Source organism: Podarcis melisellensis, assembly GCF_964234715.1.
Source record: "Podarcis melisellensis genome assembly, chromosome: 11".
NCBI lineage: Eukaryota > Metazoa > Chordata > Lepidosauria > Squamata > Lacertidae > Podarcis > Podarcis melisellensis.
The window spans coordinates 33,024,754-33,047,037 of record NC_138543.1 but is presented as its reverse complement, the minus strand read 5'-3'; the positions used below and the strand labels follow the sequence as shown (position 1 = coordinate 33,047,037).

General features: G+C 41.8%; 2 protein-coding genes and 1 long non-coding RNA gene across 9 annotated transcripts in view; 2 read left to right on the top strand and 1 right to left on the bottom strand.

Annotated features, from left to right (window-relative positions):
* Positions 1-22,284, bottom strand: part of LOC309380361 — a 194,036-nt gene that overhangs the window by 29,948 nt on the left and 141,804 nt on the right. The window lies entirely within an intron of this gene.
* Positions 620-13,425, top strand: CCDC125 (coiled-coil domain containing 125). Of its 3 annotated transcripts, none has more exons than XM_081930168.1 (12): positions 620-776; positions 3,833-4,130; positions 5,817-5,875; positions 6,291-6,377; positions 6,746-6,823; positions 7,722-7,807; positions 7,905-7,987; positions 8,984-9,099; positions 9,736-9,843; positions 11,012-11,186; positions 12,517-12,650; positions 12,753-13,425. In XM_081930168.1, the coding sequence occupies exons 2-12, from the start codon at positions 3,845-3,847 to the stop codon at positions 13,092-13,094; spliced, it is 1,554 nt and encodes a 517-aa protein (XP_081786294.1). In that variant the 5' UTR covers positions 620-776; positions 3,833-3,844; the 3' UTR covers positions 13,095-13,425. The 3 variants fall into 3 exon arrangements, with proteins under 3 accessions (XP_081786294.1, XP_081786293.1, XP_081786292.1); XM_081930167.1 differs by having other exon boundaries at positions 3,770-4,130; XM_081930166.1 differs by having other exon boundaries at positions 621-776; positions 3,715-4,130.
* The window catches only part of ZFYVE16 (zinc finger FYVE-type containing 16), a 30,615-nt gene continuing 26,017 nt past the window's right edge, over positions 17,687-22,284 (top strand). For 2 of the 5 annotated variants that reach the window (XM_081930130.1, XM_081930127.1), the window contains exons 1-2: positions 19,442-19,464; positions 21,409-21,517. In XM_081930130.1, coding sequence (XP_081786256.1) covers positions 19,456-19,464; positions 21,409-21,517 — 118 coding nt within the window. In that variant the 5' untranslated portion in view covers positions 19,442-19,455. Of the gene's footprint in view, positions 17,857-18,623; positions 18,678-19,441; positions 19,465-21,408; positions 21,518-22,284 lie in introns of those variants that run through there. The other 3 variants (XM_081930129.1, XM_081930131.1, XM_081930128.1) reach the window with 3 other exon arrangements.

Here is a 22,284-nt window from a genome sequence, read left to right as displayed (position 1 = left end):
TTACCATATAGCATATATTCAACACAAAAAACATCGACAATTTGTTGTTGACAAAGGACAGCTGGACATACAAAGGGCCCCATCAAACCTAAATGCAACCCTGATTGGCACTGTATTTGGACAGGAACATAGACACCAAATAATGCCTCTCTGGGGAGGGTATTCCATGAGGACCTCCCAGGTAAACCACTTGCTGTTGGACTATGACCTGGGAGGCTGGGGTTCAAATCCCCATCAGCCATGAAGCCCACTAGGGCTGACCTTGGGCCAGTCGCTGCCTTCACAGGGTGTTTGTTGTGAGGATAAAATGGGGAGAACCTTGTACTCCCCTTTGAGCTCCTTGGAGGAAAAAAGTATAAAAATGCAATGAAATAAATACACCCCCCCCAAAAAAAAACCACTGCAGACGGTCTTTAAGGTGCTACTGGAAGGAATTTTTGTTGGTCTTTAAGGTGCTACTGGAATGAATTTTTTTTTGTTTTGTTAGTGTCAGGTACCATTTCTTCCTGCTGCAACGGCACAGAGGCTTGTGGGCGGCGCCTTAAAAACTAATGGGCCAGTTAGATGGATATTTGCAACAAGCTTATTATCTTACCGTGCCCACTCTTGACTCTGCAGGTTCCTCCTCTAGCTGCGGGGAAGGGAGGGCTAGTTGGGGTAGGCGGGCAGGTGAGGCCCTGCCCCGGAGGGAGGCCGGGAGGAACTGAGGGACGGACCGGGAAGGGCGACGGCTGGACTGGAGGGAAGGAGGAAGCCCTGCTCGCCTCGCCGGCCAGGTGGGTCTGCGGCGGGCTTAGCTTTCGCGCGGAGGCCCGCGGCTCTGGAAAGCCCGGCCCCGTGGGAGAGGGAAAGGGGGGCCGAGGAGGGGCCGAGCCGTGGGGCGTCGGGGTTCTGTGCATGTGGCGCGAATGGAAGCCGCGGAGGCTCGTGCTACGCGCTCTTTCGTGAAAGGAAATAAATAAAAAAAATTTAAAAAATTGTCCTTAGAGACCAACTAAGTTTGTTCTGGGTGTCAGCTTTCGTGTGCATGCACACTTCTTCGTAAAGCTTCGCGTTCTCTTTTTAGTCAGAATTCGCGTTGGCGGGAACTGCGTGCGCTCAGCTCAGGCGCCCTCTGAGATTTTGCGTTGCCCCTGCAACTCCGACGGGGAGCTTTCCTTGCCTTTCTTTCCTGTGCCTTTTAATATTGGTGACAAAGGGAGACCTTCAGCAGACCACAGTTTTGCCCTGTACGGAGACGCCAGTGATGCTCAAAGCTGCACCTGTTGAATGTTGGTTGGGCATGCAGCTTTTTAAAGAAAAGGGGGGGAAACAGAAGAGAAAGCCCTGCTTAAGGTGCTGTCATAATTGATTGATAGAATCACAGAGTTGGAAGGGATCCTGAGAATCATCTCGTCTAACCCCCTGCAATGCAGGAATATGCAGCTGTCCCTTTGGCAAGATCGAACACGCAACCTTGACATTGTCAGCATCACACTCTAGTCAACTGAGCTACCCATGAAAGAGATAATTAGAGGATAAGTTCTTTATTCTGGGAAGCCCTAAAATAAGTAAAAGGGAACCCATTGTATGATAAGGTATGTTCTGTAATCTTGGGTCCATGCATTTCCGGCTTTTCTGCCAGCTACAACTGTACATAAATATGAAGAATCTTATAACTGTGTATATTATAAATATAAAATGCCTGTTGCTGTATAGTTATGCAGCATTAAGGGGTGTTTTGCAATACAGTGGTACCTCGGGTTACATACGCTTCAGGTTACATACATAGTACCTTGGGTTAAGAACTTTGCTTCAGGATGAGAACAGAAATCGTGCTCTGGCGGCCCAGCGGCAGCAGCAGGAGGCCCCATTAGCTAAAGTGGTGCTTCAGGTTAAGAACAGTTTCAGGTTAAGAACAGACCTCCGGACCGAATTAAGTACTTAACCCAAGGTACCACTGTATTGGATTTAACATGGAATGTTAAGACATCAGGAAGCCGCCTTATAATGAGTCAGACCATGGGTCCATCTAACTCAACATTGTCTGCACTGATTGGCAGCAATTCAGGATTTCAAACAAGCCTCTCTCCCAGCCCTACCTAGAGATGCTGGGGATGAAGCCTGGGATCTTTTGCATGGAAAGCAGATGCTCTATCACTGAGCCACAGGCACTTACCTGCTAGCTATATAAGTAAAGGTAAAGGGACCCCTGACCATTAGGTCCAGTCGCAGACAACTCTAGGGTTGCGGCGCTCATCTTACTCTATAGGCCGAGGGAATTGGCGTTTGTCCATAGACAGCTTCCGGGTCATGTGGCCAGCATGACTAAGCAGCTTCTGGCGAACCAGAGCAGTGCACAGAAATGCCATTTACCTTCCTGTCAGAACGGTACCTATTTATCTACTTGCACTTTGATGTGCTTTTGAACTGCTAGGTTGGCAGGAGCAGGGATTGAGCAACGGGAGCTCACCCCATCATAGGGATTCGAACCGCCGACCTTCTGATCGGCAAGCCCTAGGCTCTGTGGTTTATACCTGCAGATAAATATGCTTTGCTCATTGTGTACTTAATAAATATAAAATGCTTGTTGTTTCAAATATAAAACTAACTGTGTGGCATTCTAATGAGAAATGAGCAGTGCTTAATGCTTTTTTTGATACAAGTGTGGTTCTGATAACCCTAAGGTTGCAGGTTTGATCCCCGTATGGGACAGCTGTATATTCCTGCACTGCAAGGGGTTGGAGTGGATGATCCTCCAGGTCCCTTCGAACTCTACAATTCTATGATTCTGTGATTCTATGTTTCTAGATTCAGGTGGCAGCCGTGTTGGTCTGAGGCAGGCAAAATAAATTTTAAAAATTGTCCAGTAGCACCTTAGAGACCAACTACTACATGTTAATGAACTAGCTTCTTTCCCTGGCACCCCAAATTAAGTGTGCTTAAATTGTAAGCATTATGGGACAATGTATACACAATGTTACTCATGACCTTGGTTCATACTGTGATATTTACACGGATGTGTAGAAGACAAGCTCTTCCTATCACTATATTTATGTCTAAATCAGTCTCTAAAGGGTAGGTGAACAGAAGTTCCATTTTATTTTCTTAAAAACAAGCAGCACACATTCAAAAAACAGCATAAGAAGACATTTTTAATGAAGAGAGGGTTTTCTATAAATGCTTCCTCTTAACATTATTTGCTAAAAAAAAAAAAGCAGCCAAGTATTCAGAGTTCCTTTGTGAGGATGTTATAAATGGCTGGATTCTATTAAAGAGAACTAGGAAAGCAATAACATAGTGTAACATGCACGTCTCATACAAGAACTCAATTCCACATAGGTCTTGATGTGACTTTTGCAGTTGTTGGATTGTAAGTTAAACAATGCTTTCTTTTTTATTACATTTTAAAGTAAACAAAGTGGCTGGGTGTGTTTATGGTCCTGCCAGCAAGGCATAAGATTACACTGATATGCTTTTAAGTTCTTGGAATCTTATTTTGCAGTCGTGCTTTGAAATCAGTACTAACAATACATGTGTTTAATTTGCAGGAAATGCTTCCTGTAATTAGTAATCTTTTCGACAAGAAGCATGGGTTATTTAGGAAAATCTTAGTACAGTGTAAAAAAACTATTTGCTGCCGTCTAGAAATGGTGGAAATGGCTTTTAAAGAAACCGAGACATCTTTAGTTTTGTTATAACATAATTATTCGTTTTTATTCATTTATTTTCCAGCACAACTTTCCCTGACGTGTTTGTGTTTAAACAAAGCTTTTGTATTTAAACAAAGGCACTGCTAGCTTGAAATAAGAAGCTATTTGTGTTGCCAATGAGTGAAGCAGTGTCATTGCAGAACAAACTGGGTATGACCTCAGAAGGTGAAGATGATGACATGGCATGTGGAGATTTGGGAAATGGACTCATTAGAAGGCAAAGTGATATGTATGAACCAGAAAGCTTCGGCGCACACCCAGGTATGCCTAGAAGAGGTTCAGCAAGGAAAAGCTTCAGTCCGTTTATGCTGCCAAAAAAAGGAGAAGAATGTGATGCAACAGTTTTTCGTTGCTCAAGGTGTAACAGTTTGAATGACACGTCAGTCAAAAAAATGGGAATCAATGCATTTCGTAGCTGCAACCGACAAAACAGCTCTGGTAAGGTTTTAGTTCAATCCAAACTTTTGGACCATTTAGTATTCTTCATACAGCACGTAAATGTTGCTATTAAGATACTTAATTCATAAACATCTCCAGAAGTACCACAGAACAACAAATATAGAGCAGCAGGCGAAACAGTTTATTGCACCACCTAAAATGCTGGTTTCAAATTTTCAGTTATACTGAGCTTTTCACCTATTCCTGTAGGTGTTCAAAACAAAAATAAGGAATGTAAGATATATGTATGATGGATAGTGTTGACCCAGTTGTGTGTGCTTAAGCATGTTGACTTAAACAGAAGCTAGAATAACTGAATTCAAAATATTAGACCTTGCATGTCTACTGTTTTACGAGTTTTCCTGTAAAAAATGAGAGATTCCAGTGTATCACAAGAGAGGAGAGGAGGCAGCATTTAATGCTTTATATAAGTTGTAAACAGTGCTGTACAGGGGACTGGTGTATCAGTCAGCACACTAAGCACTTATTTGTTGACTCAGCCATTTGGGTGCTAGGCTTCTAATGATGTAGCCCAGCTTGTAGATTCCAAGCATGAAAGAGATTAATGTAGTCTCATTTATCTCTGAGGCCGCAGTGTACAGTAGCATCTCACTGGATTGTAACATGAGTGAGAGTCCATTTTGGGGAGGAAACTCATTTTTCAAATATTCAAAACAATAACTGGATGTTGCTGAGGAAATACAATTTCCTTCTCCCAGAAATCTATTGCTTCCAGCGCAAGTTGGAGTTCTGTATGGATTATGACTGTGCAAGTGTTGCAGGCAGTTATTTTGAAATTTGTCCTTTGAGTATTGCATTCCCCCACCCCCTTGTTCCTTTTTAAAAGAGGTCAGCTGCTCTCTGACGTTTCACTTTCTTGCTTTGCCTTTTGGTGAACTCCCCTCCCCACCTCAGTTTTACTTTTATTTTATTTTAAGGACTCTCCATTAGAGCGCATGTGTCCCAAGTTTTTCTTTTGTTTATACATCTTTTGAAACATAGTTCCACGCATGCATGGAGACATGGGTGGCTCATCCCCTTTTGCCACCTGAGGTAAACCGGAAATTGCCGCCTCCTGCCCCATCTGCTGAATGGGCTCAGCTCTCACCACTTCTGCTGCTAGAACACTGCAGCTCTCACCAAAGTTGGTGGGAGCCAAGCTGTTCCACAAAGCGTTCTCTGCAAACCAGAATGCCTCCCTCTTGCCAGTGAGGGATGTGTGTGTTTGTGTGTGTGTTCTGGAAGCAGTAGTGTGGACAGAGAGCCATCTCTTCTGTCTCCATTGCCTGAGTCTGGTGCTTTACCGCACCTCATGTGCTGGGCAGCTCAGCATGGAGACAAACAAATGTGTGGTTAGCCATTAAATAAGTTAGTGTTGATTTAACTTTACCTTTTGATCTAAAGTTCTTTTGCATCCTTCCCCCCCCCCCCCCGCCATTGGGAGATGCCCACTGTGGGGTTTTTCTCTCCTTCCAACAATCCGATGCTATTGCTTGAAACTTAAGAAGTGGTCTATTAAATGCTTATTACATAAAAGTGCAAGGGGAGGGCAAATTACCATAGTTTTGAGAAACAGCTGGTGCTTTTCGCGGTCTTTTTTTAACGTTTTAAAAAAGCACTTAAAAATAAGCATGCCATCCTATTAGTTTCAAACCAGGATGCTTTTTCTATTATGAATGCACACAGAATCTAACTCTGAGGCATCAAATGAAGAATTAATACAACACCTTCAAGAAGCTGAAGAGGTAAGTGCCTGTCTTGGCAAGACTTAATTTGGAACCTTATTTTTCTCATTAATAGGATGTTCCTAGACCCAGAAGCAATAGCAAATATGGGGCATGGTGTTGAGAGAGTAGTAGAAGTCCAGCTTCACCCATATTTGGAGGAAGTGGATTTTCTGGATCCATTTTGGTCTGGCTTTAGGCCTGGTTATGGCACTGAAGCTGCCTTGGTTGCCTTGGTTGATGGTTTAAGCAGGAGCCTCTCCTGCTGGCCAGGGAACCCTCCAGAACAGTGTGGGAGATGGTGTGGAGATGGGGCTGCAGCCTGAGGAAGAAATCCTTCCAATCACACAAGCGGGTGTACCATCCACACATAGCAGAAAGTCTCTGTATGATGCCAATATTTTTGTTTACTCAACGTGACTTTATTCGTACCCAGGAAATAGAAGTTTTAAGAGTTGAATTGGAAGCATCTCAAAGACAACTTGAAGGCAAAGAGCAAGCACTAAAAATTCTGCAGAGCATGGTAACTTACTAATATATATGAATTTACATGAAATTTGTAATGTAGCGTTTTTCAAATTGTACATGTACTGTTATGCAAATGAGACAGCTGTTCTTCACCGTTATGGTTTTATTACTGATTTTGGTGACCGGTTCCTTAATTGATGCAGAGGCAGTTTTAGGGTAGCGTGACCAGTTCAGATGCACTGGGTTCTGCGCTGCAGGGAGCACCATAACAGTGTCGTGTGAGAGGCAGTGGGGAGCCTCTGAAATTTGAGAGCTCAAAGTCTGCCACTGATTGATACATATGTTTTCACTTTTAGTATGATCTGCGAGACATAATATTATGCGAGACATAATAGTTCAGCTTTTAAAATTTTTATTTCTCAGGCAGTGCTGGATAAAGCCACTTGTCATACTAAAGCGGTGTTTAAAAAAACAGAGCAGCAGAAGAGAGCTTTAGAAAAGGTAAGACTATACCTTATTCTTTCTCTGAAGAGGGGCAAAAATAGCTGAGATGTGTATGGGATTGCAGCCCTAAAGCAAAAATCCAAAACATACTTGATTTCAATGGACTAAGCATGCTTAAGACTACAACCCTTACTGGGCAAAAAGGTCCATTGAACACTGCAATTTACTTCTCAGTAAATATGCATGGCACTGCACTGCATATCTTTGTTGAATTGTCTTTTATTTACAATATTTTATTTAGTACAGTTGTAATAGTTTGCTGGAATACTTATTGGAAAAGATGTGTCTGGATAATTCGGAGATTTCAGAGGACAGAGTTTTTATTCCATGGGAAGAACTGTTTGATTCTTCTCTTTTAGCGAACACTGTGCCCACAGATTTTCAAGTTTTTCTCCACAATAGCGAAAACTAGAAAATCGATTTTCACATTAATGCAGTAGACTGATGGAATGAATGTGTGGATACATAGAACATTCCTAGACATTTTGTCTTTCATCAGTAGTTACCTAAAGTTGCTCACTCAGTATTTTTAGACAAACAATTGACTGCAATCCTAGATTTCATCAGGAAAAGTGAACAGGAGAGCACTAAGTCCACAGTCAGGGGTGTTTGGAATGTACTTACCGCCCAGCAGAACAGGCAAGCTGGCTTGTGGTTGGCTTTTTGAACCAGGTGATTACTTGCAATAAATTATTTCCAAACATTGCCAGTTGTGCACTGGCTGTTTCTTGTCAAGTTAAGGCAAAATTATATGATCTTAGAGAATAAATTTGAGCAGTGTGGTTATGGGATGTAGGAGGGAATTCGATCCATCCTCACAACACTAAGAGTATAATGTTCAAATTATGGAATATTGTCCTGCTTTCTTCTAATATTAACATTTTACTGTTTATAGGAAATAAATGTTCTACAGTGGGAAATAAAAATTAATCAGGAGAAATTCAAAAATACAGAAGAGTCTTGGGCAGAAAAATATGACAGGTATATATACCAAAGTAATACCTTAGTTTTGCAATATATAGAAGCATATGTTTGAGGTATGCTTTAAAAACATGTCATTTGTTGCCATTGTCAACAGAATTTATTGTGAAAATGCTGCACTTAAGGAAACACTGAAATTGAAAACGGATGAAGTTAAAACATTAAAGTCTGAAAATGAATGTAAGTATGCTCCACCTTTTTCAGTTCTTTGCCTTTTAAAGAAATTGTTTCTCGCCTTCATCTTAGATGCAAAAAAGCAAAGACTAATCTTTTTTGAAAAGTGTACTGTGTTTAGTTTAACTTTCTATGATGCAGAATATTAGTCCAATATTTATTGTTTTTAGCCAAAGGCCATTGCATTGAAAGTCACAAAAGAAACAAGATATTCCAAGAGTAAGTTCAACAAATGTATTTTCAAAAATGCAAGTTGTTAAAACAGATAATTGTAAAGTTCTTCAAATCATTTAGACATAATGTCTTAGTCTTAAACTTTTGTTTGTACTCTTGAAAGGATTTCAACATCATGTCGTGCTTAGAAGCATAAGGTTGAAATTATGCATTCTTACCCACTGAATATACTGGAATTTAGGATTTTGCATGTTGCATTGATGCAGTTAGCAATAAGATTAGCATTGTCATGTACTCACCTAGGTAGCCTAGGTGAGGTGGCAAGCAGCTGAAAGTCACCTATTGAGCTTCATAGCTGAGAAGGGATTTCAGCCTGAATCTCCTTACTCCTAATCTGTCACTCTAAGCAGCTACACCATCACTGGCTCTCAATGTTTAATATTGCCTCTGGCAACACTTATTGACACATTATTTCAGCATAGTTTAGTAAACCACAGCTTTGAACCTGCTTCAAATGCAGAATCTTCAGTCCATAATATATGAGATTATAAAACTAGTGCTTTGTAAAAAGCCTTTTCCTCCTTAGTGTGTAATCTCAACCAATTCCACAAAATCTGAGACTAGGGAAGCTTCCAACATAAACTTGTGGGCGAGCTTGAGCTCTTTGTTCAGAAATTAAGCTCCTTTATTTTGTGTATACCCCACAAGTTAGTAAATGAAGAATCAAACCCTATTAAATTTGAAAATTATGTAAGTGAGGATTTGAAGCAAAAGAAGCTGATTGGAAATTTCACAAACTGTTTCTTTGCTCAATATTTAATTTTACAGTTTTGGAACAACAGCACTTGGAGATTCTTGCTGTCCTAGATACAAAACAGCGGAAGATTGTTCAGGAGAACATGTCCCTTAGCAAGAGTGGTTTTACAGAGATAACAGGACTTGAGGTGTGTATATTAAAATTGCTTTGTTTGAGTCTTTTGCTGATACCAGTTACTTTGAGAATGAAGTGGAAGGGCAGAGGCTTCAGTTCTTTTGGCTACTATTTTCCCTCCTCCATTTGGACTTGGGATCTTATCCAGTTCATGAAATACCATTGCTCGCTCCCTCTTTCTTCCTAGACCAGTCTGCCCCAAGCTGATCTTCTACAAATTTTTTCGAGCTGTGAAAAGGAGAAATTGAAAATAGACAAGCCCAAGAACTCATAATGAGTTTGATACTGATTTTAGTTACAGTAATGGAATGTTGGGGCTGGGTGGGGGATAGGTGAGAGGTGATTTTTCATTGATCCCCACCTACACTACCTGATAATCTTCCCATGAGAGTTGGAGGATACTCTGGAAGAAGATGCATGAGGCAGAAGGGGAATCAGAGAAAATCGTCTCTACCTTTCATGAATGGGAGCTTCTATTAGATTGTAGTAACTTCTGGAAATGGAAGCAGTCCTTCTGTTCTAAAGGGCCGCTCTGGATCCAAGCCAGTAATATGACTTGTATGAAGATGTATAAGTCTACCCTTATTCTGTGTTTTGTAAAAATAATAATAATAATCAGTAATGGAATGGTGTGCATTTGAATTTGAAGCTGGCAGTACTTGGAGCCTGCACTTGCAGTGGTCTTGAGGGAGAGCCATGCTCCTGTGCAAAAATGTCAGCGGCGACTCGAAAACAACTGCTTCAGCTCAAACAAGAGGTATTTATGCTTGGACTGAAAGTAGGATTGTTGTCCCTTTTAATGAAGATGTGTAGAAGGCACTTGCCATGTGTGAAATTGTTCAAAATGATGTAAGCTTAAAAATATAGTGTTTAGGCAGCTGATTTGTCAATGCGTTTTCCTTTTTATGATGACAGATATCTAAAACTTGTATTATTATTATTATTATTATTTATATATGTACTGTATACATATTAGCGGCCCAATGCATAAGAGTATATTTAGACAAGGGTAACCTATGAAAACAAAATGGGATGGATCCAAAGATGGATCTTTCTTGCTCAAATTTAAGGGTCAGCAAACTTTCAACATGGGGCCAGTCCACTGCCCCTAGACCTTATGGGGGGCCGGACTATATTTGGGGGGGGGTAATAATGCAAGAGCACCATGAGCCCCGGTGGCTGCTTACCTGTGTCTTGCAAGCGGCAGGGGCTGGTGGTGGTAGCAGAGGCATAGGGACGATGAGCAGCACGCGAAAGGGCTCCGGAGAGGGGCTGCTTAAAATGGCGGCCACTCAAGCGCTGCTGCCGCTGGCACCAACAAAACCCAGCCCCCTTCCTCCTCTAGGCAGGGCAGGGAGGAGCCAGGAGGAGAGAGAAGACTCAGAGAGAAGACTCTGGAAGTGTCCCAAAAAGTTGCCTAGGTTTGGTAGCCAATAATTGTTTATAGAAGTCTGTCTGTCTCTGCTTTCTTGGTTGCTGTTCCACACAGAGAAAAAGTGTGGGTGTGTTTGCTGCCTAAGCAGGAGGATTTTATAGGGAGCAGTAGTAGGTGATACTTATTTTTGCAGCAACTCTAGTACTCTTTACCATTGATTATGCATCCGAGCACAAGGTATAGCCCAGTTCCATGGTAAACAAAGAACAATGTGCCTCTCTGTGTGGACAGCCACTTTTATTATTGTTTTTGTTGTTAAATGTCAATCCTGTGGCAGAGTATACTAGAGGTCTTCCCAGTCAATTGTTATAATTAAATTTTCTGGTCACCTAGTGACAGTGTGTGTATAGCTCTCCTTCATTTGGGGAAGCAGTTGCCATACCAATGTACTGGGATTGAATGACTAAAAAAGCTCCAAAATGTGGATTCATTCACTCTTTTTTTGAACGTCATCTGAACCTTCTCTCAATCTTAAAAAACAACCACCTAGTTTGAGCTTCTGAAGAAGAGTAAAGAAGAAGCATATATTATGGCAGATGCCTTCAGAATTGCATTTGAGCAGCAGCTGATGCGGAGGAGGGACCAGGCTCTGGGACTCGCACAGATGAATAAGATCTGCAGAAAAGACAAGAAACGATTCAACTGGAAAAACATAAAAGACGATGGTAATTTTCTCCATGCTGCATGATTCTAAGTGGTACTGAAAGCAGCCCGGAATTTGCGGTTTTTGTTTTGAATAAAACCTATTCGAATAAACCTAAAACCTACTGTTTGACATCATACATTTGCTGACCTGAATTTCATAGTAGCTAACCATTCTGCATACATACAGAGTAGCAAAGCAGTCCCTACCAAGAAAATTTAAGGCTGGTTCATGCATGTTAATTGCTTGATTACTGCTCATCTCATGAAGAGCAGTAGATCAATGAGCCATCACAGATAACATCATCAAAGAGAGAACTTTTATATATCACCTCAAAACACAATGGTCTTGTTCAAACATCACAGCCAAAGTTCAGGATATCTTATTTGAAACCTTCTGGATCTCACTTATTCATTATCTGGGGAAAAGTCTTTACAGGGAGGCAGCTATGAAAAATTATGGAGTAATCTCTCCAAACTGGTGGTGGTGGTGTTAAATATGCTGGATTATGTCCAATAAAATAAATGTCAAGTTAAAAGACCATAGGAAGCTTTTTTCTGGCACATGTATAATTTGCATGTGGTGATATTCAATATGATAAAAGTGTGATCTTATGATTGCAATCTGCTTTGAAAAATGAATATTTTGAATGATGGGAGAGGATTCATCCACCAGCGAGTGAACTAAAGTAATGAACAGTTTGTTTCCTTTTTGGAGTTCATATAATTTTCTCCCAGTTTATTGCAATTTCTCCTCCCAGTTTCAAGCACCTGCATACATTTCTTCTCTTCTCACCCCTGTATTACTGCCTTTCTGGTGCTGATAGGATATTGGAGCTTAATAGTAGAGCAGGAGTAGCCAACCTTTGGAGCGCCAATAATCCCTGGCCTTTGGTTTTGCCAAGTGGGATTAATGGGAGTCCGAGCCCAACAACGTTTGGAGGGCACCGCATTGGCTATCCCTGTAACAGACTATGAATAACTACAGTATTTTAGAATGAGCATTCAAAACATGTTATCTAAGATCAGCATATTTTGGCCTCCATTACTAGCACTCCACTGTTCTCCGTTTATTCACTTTAACTGCAGAACATTTTGCTCTATTCTTTTTCTTCTATCTGTGCTGGTTATTATTTTGTCTATTAAAAGTATAGCAGTCACGCTAAAAAGCAGGTGTACTTTTGGAAGCTGGATTATAGATGGGTGCCATTTATTTTCGTTTGGTAACTGCCTCAATTTTCCAGTGGTATATTTGTGTTAGGCTTAATTTTATTTGGACTTTAAAAAGGTGGTTGTTGTTCAGAATGTCTCAAAGATCAGGACTTAAATGTGAATGTTATTTTTCCCCCTCAGGTGCTTTCACATTTCAAGGGAATAGGAAAAGCTTGGGGCGAAAGTTGACGGGCATGCTTGCTTCTGGTGCTGACAGCAAGAAAATAGAAGAATTGGATAATCCACAGGAAATCATTAGGATGCTGATAGACTTGGTTGGTAACTTGTATGGCTTCATAGAGGGCATTATTAATGGTGTTCTTTTATCTCTGTAAAAATAAATATTGATTATTTTATTTTTTAAATGATTTTTACAGCTGAATGATAAGGAGGAAGCGTTGGCCCATCAAAGAAAAGTTAGTTATATGCTTGCTCGCGCCCTGGAAGAGAAAGAAGATAGTTTGCAGCGGAATAAGGAAAGCGAATTTTCAGAAGAGCTTGCTCTTAGCAGTAATCAGTGCAAAGATGATTCAGAGCCCCCAAAGTCAGCTCTTCCTGTGTGTTCGTGTTGCCAGACACGCGGTGCTCAAGATTGCTCCTGCTCTATTTCCCACACATCTCCCACCAGAATGCTGAACTGTACGTCTAAAAGTTCTTGTTCCCCAACACTTGAAGAAAATTATGTGCATTTGACAGAGGAAGCAGCTGATCAAAACTGAAAATACTGACTGCTGTACAGGGGAGGGTAGAGCCTAGAAGGGGGTGGGTGATGACAGAGGCAACACACCTCTTTAATGCTCAAGACTGATTTAAGATTCATATGCGCTTGCGTGGATGGGCTTTCAATTGACTTCCAGGTCCTTCATCACTGTGATACATAGAAGTCAACAGGCAGAAGTTCTTGTGTGTCAACAGAGCCTCTGGTTTGGGCTGTAATTCTGTCATCATAATTCAGGGAACCTTTTTATTAGAGTGATTTTAAGCATTTTTCACCAATTAAATTAAAATAATTGCAAAAAAAACCTTAATGTGTTTTATACACTTAATGTAGATATTTGTAAATAGTTTGCTTGTACGTAATGCCTATGTATTTTATGCTATGATGGAATTGGGGGCAGATGTATTTTTGAAAGCACTATTTCATGATCGAATGAACGAATTTATATGCTATGGGAATGTTTACTGTAAGATAAAGAGATTCTGGGTTGTGTATCCACATACGTACATAAGGACTAGATCCACTAAAATCAGTAGACTTTTAAGTCCATTAATTTCAGTGGGTCAGTTCTGATGTATGGTTTAGCAAGTTGGGTACAACTTTTTTCTCTGCTGATCATAAATTAATGGATTCCCTGCTATTTTAAAAATTAAGTACCAGTAATGTCATTTATAATTTAACAGTGTGTCAAAACTATGGGCAGTATTCAACTAAATAAAAGTGAAAATGCAAGGATTAGAACTAGTGTAAGGCGACGACTCCCCTCATGTACATCCCACTGCCCCCAAATTTACTCTGGAGGCTTGGGGAACCTTCAGAACAGATTGGGGGGCAGAGGAGGGGGGAGATTTTGTTGTACAAGGATAAATCCTGTGCTGACAGAACAGTCTCCTCAGCACTCATACACCCCTCATTTTGACATAGTCACATGTATTAAGGAGAACAAATCCCTCCCCCAACTGGGGAAGGGTAACATTTTTACATGCTAGGGACTTTAAAGTGGCCTTAATTTAAGACACGGGTAGGCAACCTAAGGCCCGTGGGCTGGATCCGGCCCAATCACCACCTAAATCAGGCCTGTGGACGGTCTGGTAACCAGCATGTTTTTACATGAGTAGAATGTGTCCTTTTATTTCAAATGCATCTCTGGGTTATTTGTGAGGCATAGGAATTTGTTCATCCCCCCCCCAATATAGTCCGGCCCCCCACATGGTCTGAGGGATGATGGACCGGCCCACGGCTGGAAAAGATTGCTGACCCCTGATTTAAGATACTAGCTATAATGTTAAGTCAACCACACATTTAGATAACGAAACACATTTAGCACTTCAGAATGGATAAACCCACAGCTTTTGGCAGTTGTACCAATCAAGTTTTTGAAGCCAATTTTCACCGTAAAAGCTGCTGCATGCTCCCTTGTACACAGCAGTCTTAATTTTGAAGCTAGATTTGTTTTCTTTTGGAGCCTAAAGCTCTGGTCTCTTGCTGCCATTTTAATCTGGACTAACAAGCACATTTAGATGTAATTAGAGCAGCTGTAGATCTTAAAGCCAAGGACTGGTTCCAATTTGTCCCTGTAACTGTGAGAAACAAACTACAAGGGAAAGCTCTTCGGCAGCAGCCAAATGTTGTGAACTAAACAAAATGTCTTGTTTGTCTTCACTCATTATTTTTATGTGCTGAGAGGATACAAAAAGGGGGGGGGAACCCACCCAGAATAATACTCTTCTTATCGCTGGCGAGTGTGAAAACTTACAGAGGATTTCTCAAAAAAAAAAAAAAAAAGCAAGCAGGTGTCTGCATAAATTACTTGTTGTATAATGAAAAGCGAATGGTGATACTCTCCCTTTCAGAGCCCATCTGCTGCAAACTGTGGTGCAACAACAGAAACAAAGGCCACGTTCTCACAAACAGGAGCAACCTGTTCCTCCACTTAATCACTTCAGGCTGGGGGGAGAGAGGGAGGGGCCCATAATAGCCCTTCTACTTAACTGTTCTGCAATGTTTCTAAGGAGGGACAGTCAGCCATATGCATCTGTAGTGGCACAGAATGCTGCCAGAATATTAGTATTTTGCAGAAGGGATTTAAGTGCAGACTTGGTTATCATTCAAAAATCGTAGAGTTGGAAGGAATCCTGGGAATCATCCAGTCCCCCTTGCAGTGCAGGAATGCCAACTAAATGACAGATGGCCATCTAGGTAAAAAGGTAAAGGTACCCCTGCCCGTACGGGCCAGTCTTGACAGACTCTGGGGTTGTGCGCCCATCTCACTTAAGAGGCCAGGGGCCAGCGCTGTCCGGAGACACTTCCGGGTCACGTGGCCAGCGTGACATCGCTGCTCTGGCGAGCCAGAGCCGCACACGGAAACGCCGTTTACCTTCCCGCTGGTAAGCGGTCCCTATTTATCTACTTGCACCCGGAGGTGCTTTCGAACTGCTAGGTTGGCAGGCCATCTAACATCTTATTAAAAAGCTCCAAGGAAGGAGAGTCCACCACCTCTTCTGGGAGTCTGTTTCCACTGCTAAACAGCTCTTGCTGTCAGTCAGTTCTTTGAACTCTCAAGTAGGGCAATTCGACTTCCTCCTAAATTATGTTGCATTTAAAAAAAAACAAAACCCTGCTCTGCACAGTCCCAGTTGCCTTAGATAAGCACTCTAGTACTCTAAACCCCTAATTTTCAGCTCCTGTGCTAAAATCTTCAGACTACATATGGCGTAACACCTTCAGTTTATCAATATATGTTGATTTGCACTTTTTACTGTACCCACTTAAAACATTTTTATTTAGGCAAGCCCATTCAAACGTTGATGTGTTTTACTGTTAATTTTAATTATTTTTAAATGTTTTAAATTGTTTATATGTTTTATTTAATTTTTATTGTCTTTACGACAATCAAACTATAATTTTTGTTAGAGAAATAAATTCAAATTATTAACATATATTTGCTGGCAATTAAAACTGATTATGACCTTGAAATACTACACTGTGCATCTTAAAAACAAAATTAAGTTTTCTATTGCACATGAGTGTAACCTGCAAACAGATGGTTTCTTCATCACCTGATGTTATTTTACCAAAAGCCATTAAAAGCAAATAAATATTTTCACAAACTTTAACATAATTCTGACTATTAGATTAGATTATCAAGCCTGAAGGCTTAGGATGTGCTGCTGTAAACAAAAACAATTATTTGGGAGAAGTGATTAAGTAATTAGGCATGACTCCCTTTCAACACTTCAGTCATACAGAAATGCAAACAATTTAAAGCCGAATATTAATGAATTATATTTATACTCCCAAGCTGAGAGTTTGCCTAAATATTCTGTAATATTTTGGTATGTTGAAGAAGTAATATTTGCTACAGTTTGTTCAGAACACAATGTATTTATTTAGAATTATGTTAATTAGAATTATGGCTAGTTGCTCTTGATAACCTTATTCTCTGCATTTGTCTAATCCTTTTTTTTGTGGGAGCAAATTCCATAGTGCTATGTCCTAAATCTTCCAACATTCAGCTTAACCTGAGTGATCAAGGAAATTAATAGGGTGTGTCTTCAGCCTAGGAGGATAGCTGTGCAACAAAGATGCCAGGAATACCAATGTAAGGAGGAAGTACAATAAGCCCGCAACTTCCGTGCATTTAACTTGTGCACATTAAGCTTTATGCGTGTAACAAAAAATAAAAAGGGGGCAGGGTTCCAAGAAAAAAGACTTTGTCAATTCCACCCACCATTAAACCAAATGTGTTTTGACTATGCACGGCTTTGGCTTTAGGCGTGGCAAGCCCCACGTAAGTTGCAAGCTTACTGTACCTCCTCAGCTTAGTGGCTGCCTCAGAGAAAAGTCCACTCCTTAGCTATCAAGCTTAAGCTGATATGAGGATAGCGATTATGTTGCTTATATGTTACAAGGAAATGATGCATTTTGAATGGCAGCTAATGAATGTAGTTATAAAACAAATATGTGTCTATAGCTCAGTAGCCACTTAAATAAAAGCCCAACTCTAATGTGCAGGGACGGCTGTGGCTTTTGAGTGGTCAGCTACGTGTACTCTGCACATTCTCAAAGGCACCTTCCCCTTTAAAATAGCTCCATGCGATCCCGAGCGTCCAAAGGACCTTCAAAGCCTCACTTTCTGATCGCTCCTGCTTTTCTTAAGAGCTTGACGTTTCACCGCCGGATACCGAAGTCCATTTAAAAGATTAAAAAGGATCACAATAGGGGAAGGCAAGGACCTTGAAGGGAGGACAGTAGACGGAGGCGTCCTGTACTGCTGCTTTAATTATAGTAACCTTTCCCAAATTTGGCATCCCTACATAAAAAAGAATATTCAAACGTTCTGCAAAACCAAGCGTCCTCTTCCCTTCTCCTTTTTCGGTGCAACTTTACCTCCCAAGCAGAGGAAATGCAAGCGGCTACTACCTCAATCCGGATGGTCTGGGGAATCACCCGAACCTTTTGACTTGACCTCCGAAGCGCGGAGGAGGAGGAGGAGGAGGAGAGAAGAAAAACAGCCTAGCAACTGCGCAAGCGCACTTGACTCCATCCCGGAGATTGGTAGCAAGAAGAGACTTGAGGGAAGGCGGAGAGAGAGAAAGAGGCAGAGCGCGAGGGCAGCGCATGCGCACGGAGACCTGAAGAAGAAAGAGAACAGTCCTTGCCCCCCCCCCCACTTTCTCGGGGAAAGACAAAAAAAAAAAGTCTGCGCGAAAGTCCCGCCGCGCTTCGCGGGGCTCGTATTAAGCTGGCGGGGCGCCCATGAGGTGAGCGGTGTGTGTGTGTGTGTGTGTGTGTTGTTGCTTCCTGGTGTGGGGGCGTGCCTGCGCCGGGTTTCGGCCTCAGAAGAGGGTCGGGCGCCCAATTATTATTTTTTGTCCCTCAGATGTGTGGGGGGGGCGCGCCTGTGGGCCTCCATTCCTCTCAGGTATTCTGTGACAACGAGAGACACGGTTTGGGGTTCCGGTGTGGACGAGGCATCTCTTCAAGCAATGCTCTGGCTGCTCGCCACCCCACAGATTTCCCCCTCTCCCCGTTTGGGGGCAGGAGCCAGGGGGGCTAAAGCGGCGGGTAGGAAAGACCCGCCTGCTCCATCGTCTTATAAAGGGAAGGATCGGCACCCCGGGGTGTCCTGCCCTCCCTGGCTGGGCGAGCGAGTGGGTTCCTCTCTCCTCCTGCAACCCTCTTCCTTGCTTGGCATCTTCACGTTTTGTTGCCTCTCCAAAGAGTTTCAGGCTCCACTTTCCGTCTGGTGCCTGGGGAGATTGGAAATCTCAACATCAAACACCCTCCATGCTTTCTTTCCCCCCCCCCCCTTCCCCGGTCTTGGCTGGAATAATCCCGTGCGATTATAATAAATCTCCAGAAGTTTTGTCCGCCCCGGTGTGCTTTTTATGGTTTGTGGAGCCACCGTAGTAAACAATCCGGCGCAGGAGGTTGAATCTGGCTCAAGGTTGAAATGCCAATATAATGCAAGAGAATTCGCATGTGACGGCTTGTGTGTGTTTTTCTTTCCCTGCTCCTATATGTGAAGGAAGATAATCATGTGAGAAGTCAACCTGATATGACGACACCATAGCGAGCGAGGGTGGGTTTGTTGCACCAAAATCTCTGCTTTTCCGTGTGCAGGGACCTTCTCAGAGCACAAGCAAGTGAAGCCCCAGGGTGTCTCCTTAGCTTGTCTCTGCACTTGTCTCTGCACAAGAGTTAGGAACGTTTTCTTCCCAGTTAAAAAATGACTTGACTTCTTGCAACTAAGTCTACACCAGCTGTAGCATTTTTACCCTATGTTTTAGTTGACATGAGATCAGCAACAAGACAGAAATATTTAGAATGTTAATGATCTTTATGTGCTGTATACTTGACAGTTTTGTCGTAGGTTGCTTTAGGATTAGCTTTCTTATCAAGAATTTCAAAGTGCTTACCAAGTACTTGGTTTGCAAGTCATGGTTTGTCACATGATTTTTGAGTGATCAAATTGACAGTGTTTGTCCACAGCTTGTTTTTCATTACTCTTCACCTCTCAATGAACCATCTTAAAAGACTTTTTTGGGTTAGATACTGACTAATTATGTTATCGGGTTTTAAATTATAATTTCCATTTCCTGAAATTATATTGGTTTTTAAGTTCTATATAAAAAGTGTTAAGATTTTAAAGTAAGCTGGCTTCCCCCGAAATGATGCTGTGATATAATTCCATGTCCAAAGGAAATCCTTTCAGTAAAATGGGAAGGAAATTCTATATTTGATCAAGGCAGAGAGAGGGGAGAATCTTGTGACATCAGCAGTGACTCTTCACTGACCAGCTTTGGAGACACATCCTAGTCACAGTGTCTACCAGGCTAAGGCTATTTTTGTCCCCAAGAATGATTAAAGTAAGTTGTAAATTCTTTGTAACTTAAAGCAATTTGACTATAGCATTTAACATTTATGCTGTTTTATATTTGTTAGTGTTGATGCTAAATAAATATTTGAAAAGTTTTTCCAATAACCAAAAGTAGTTGAACTGAAATATGTGATGGAGTGTACTTAGCGTGCCTTAAATGTTATATTCAAGCCACTTCATAGGTTTACTTGGAAATTATTTTTATTGGAATATCTATAAATATTGTAAATGAGGATGACTGATTAGCCTACTAGCTTTATATTATTTAGATTTTAAGGGAGGAAATTAGTTTTAACTTAAGAGCTTTGAGCATAAATATATGCTTCCTACAAAGTACCTGAAATAACTTGATTAACTTTGATTTTATTATATTTCATTATATCCATTCCAGTTGCCCAATTTGACTTGTACTCTTCTTATTTGTTATTCTGATTGCATCTAGGCTAGACTACTGTAATGCGCAGCATGGGGTCTGCTTTTGAAGAATGTTCAGCTGATCAGTTTGTAGCTGCCCCATTACTTCTGAAAGGTCATGCAGTCTGGGCATTTAACACTGATTCTGCACCACCTTCACTGGCTGCAAGTGGGCTTCCAGGTCCAATTTAAAATACTAGTTGTTACCTGTAAGGTACTAGATGGCTTGGAACCAAGTTATCTTAAGGATGGTCTGCACATGTATAAGCCCACTCAGCCCTTGAGGTTGACCTGCTACTAAGGTCCCTTCACAAGAGGGAGGGGGCACAAAAGTTAGGGGCTCAGTCGTGGTTCTGTTGTGGAACTTCCTCCCATGGGAAGTACATTTGGCTGCCTCCTAGGCTGGTTTTAAACAGGATCTGTAGTTCTGGTGTTAACATCTGTTTTTATGGCAGTCTGTTTTTAATGTACTTTTAACCATTGGTGTTATTTTACAACTGACTTTGTAATGAATTGTTCTTATTTTATTTTATTTGAATTATTACCCATTTTATGATGACTTTATGCTGTAAAGTGCTTTGAAAGGCAGCGTAAAATATCTAAATAAAAAAATGTTACTAATTTATTTTACGAAGCTATGCATTTCTAAAATGGAATTTGTTTTAGAAAATCCCGCATCACGGGAGTTGTACAATTCACAGTCAAAGGATTGTGTAAGTCTGAAATGCTTTGGATCAGGGAAGCCAACTCCAGGAGGCTGAGCTCTTTTGGCCCTCGCCCAATGTTTGGGGGTTGAGGAAGCCAAGTGGGTCTTCCCTGGCCAGCTCATTCTCTTCCTGTTGTGGAAGGCTGCTGAGTGCTCCTCCCAAAACATCATGTGACATTGCCGTAGCACACTTGACACACCCCCAGTCTTTGGCACAAGCTGGCACCTTTGCTTGGGATTGTGACTTTATGCAAGTTTTGTAATGGAGCTAGTCAGATATACCATGGTTAAGGAAGAGTGCTCAGTTCACCTATAATGCCAAGCCATAGTTAAAACAAGTTTATAAGCATAAAACAAGGTTATAAGCAAAAAAACCCTATGGCTTCAGATAATACAGGTGAAACTCAGAAAATTAGAATATTGTGGAAAAGTTCATTTATTTCAGCAATTCAACTTAAAAGGTGAAACTAATATATGAGATGGACTCATGACATGCAAAGCGAGATATGTCAAGCCTTTATTTTTTATAATTGTGATGTTTATGGCGTACAGTTTGCTAGCAGTAAAAGCAAACCAAAACATAGTTAAGTTGCTGGACTCGCACAACTCTAAGCCACAGTTTAATAAATCATCAGTTTAATCAGGCCTTGATTTCTTCTTTTTCAGCAGCCTAATTTGATAGAAGCATACAACCACCTTTTTACTGTTGCTATTTTAAAGAATTGGTAGTCAGAAATTTCTTAAAGTCTACTACAAATTGTTCATGATCTACCACTAGACTTGCCCTTGCTTAATTCAATGTATTCTACATAGGCGCAAGAGGAGAAAACTCTTACCAGATTCAGCCTTAGAATGGACAGTTACTTCAAAGCAGCAGTCTCAGATTTGGACAAGCTACTTGATGAATTTGAGCAGAATACTGGTTAGTTTTTATTTCATGCTTCTATTTTGTGTGAGAGAACAGCATGCTTAAAGTGGATTGTAATGAAGGACACCACTGGTGTATATGGTGCTTTACAGGACCTCATTCACCATATTACAGTGGTGCCTCGCAAGACGAAATTAATTCGTTCCGCAAGTCTTTTCGTCTTGCGAGTTTTTCGTCTTGCGAAGCACGGTTTCCCATAGGAATGCATTAAAAAATCAATTAATGCGTTCCTATGGAAACCGAACCGCCTTCAGACCAGGTCTGGGGACAGTCTGTCCCCCGACCTCTTCTGAAGGTTGGCGAGGGCGAAAGTCTTTGCTTCCCCCCCCCCCCGCCTGCCTTCCCGGGACAGCGGAGACTTTTCCGCTGTCCCGGGGCGATCTTAAAATGCTGGCGGGCGGCAGCGAAGGCTTCGCTGCCGCCCGCCAGCATTTTAAAAGCCCCCGGGACAGCGGAGACTTTTCCGCTGTCCGGGGCGATCTTAAAATGCTGGCGGGCGGCAGCATTTTAAGATCGCCCAGGGACAGCGGAGGACTTTTCCACTGTCCGGGGCGATTTTAAAATGCTGGCGGGCGGCAGCGCTGCCGCCCGCCAGCATTTTAAAATCGCCCCGGGACAGCGGAGGAATTCTCAGCTGTCCCGGGGCGATTTAAAAGCCCCCGGGAAGGCAGGCAGGGGGACAAAGACTTTTGCCCCCCGCCCGCCTTTCCGGGAGAGCGGGAAGGCAGCGCTGCCTTTTCCGCTCTCCCGGAAAGGCAGGC

Bases quoted from the DNA above. Each gene is read 5' to 3' on its own strand.
- CCDC125 (XM_081930167.1), top strand. From the start codon at position 3,809: ATGAGTGAAGCAGTGTCATTGCAGAACAAACTGGGTATGACCTCAGAA. The intron at 6,378-6,745 runs GTAACTTACTAA...TTTATTTCTCAG, and splicing joins TAAAAATTCTGCAGAGCATG to GCAGTGCTGGATAAAGCCAC. The intron at 12,651-12,752 runs GTTGGTAACTTG...TGATTTTTACAG, and splicing joins TTAGGATGCTGATAGACTTG to CTGAATGATAAGGAGGAAGC.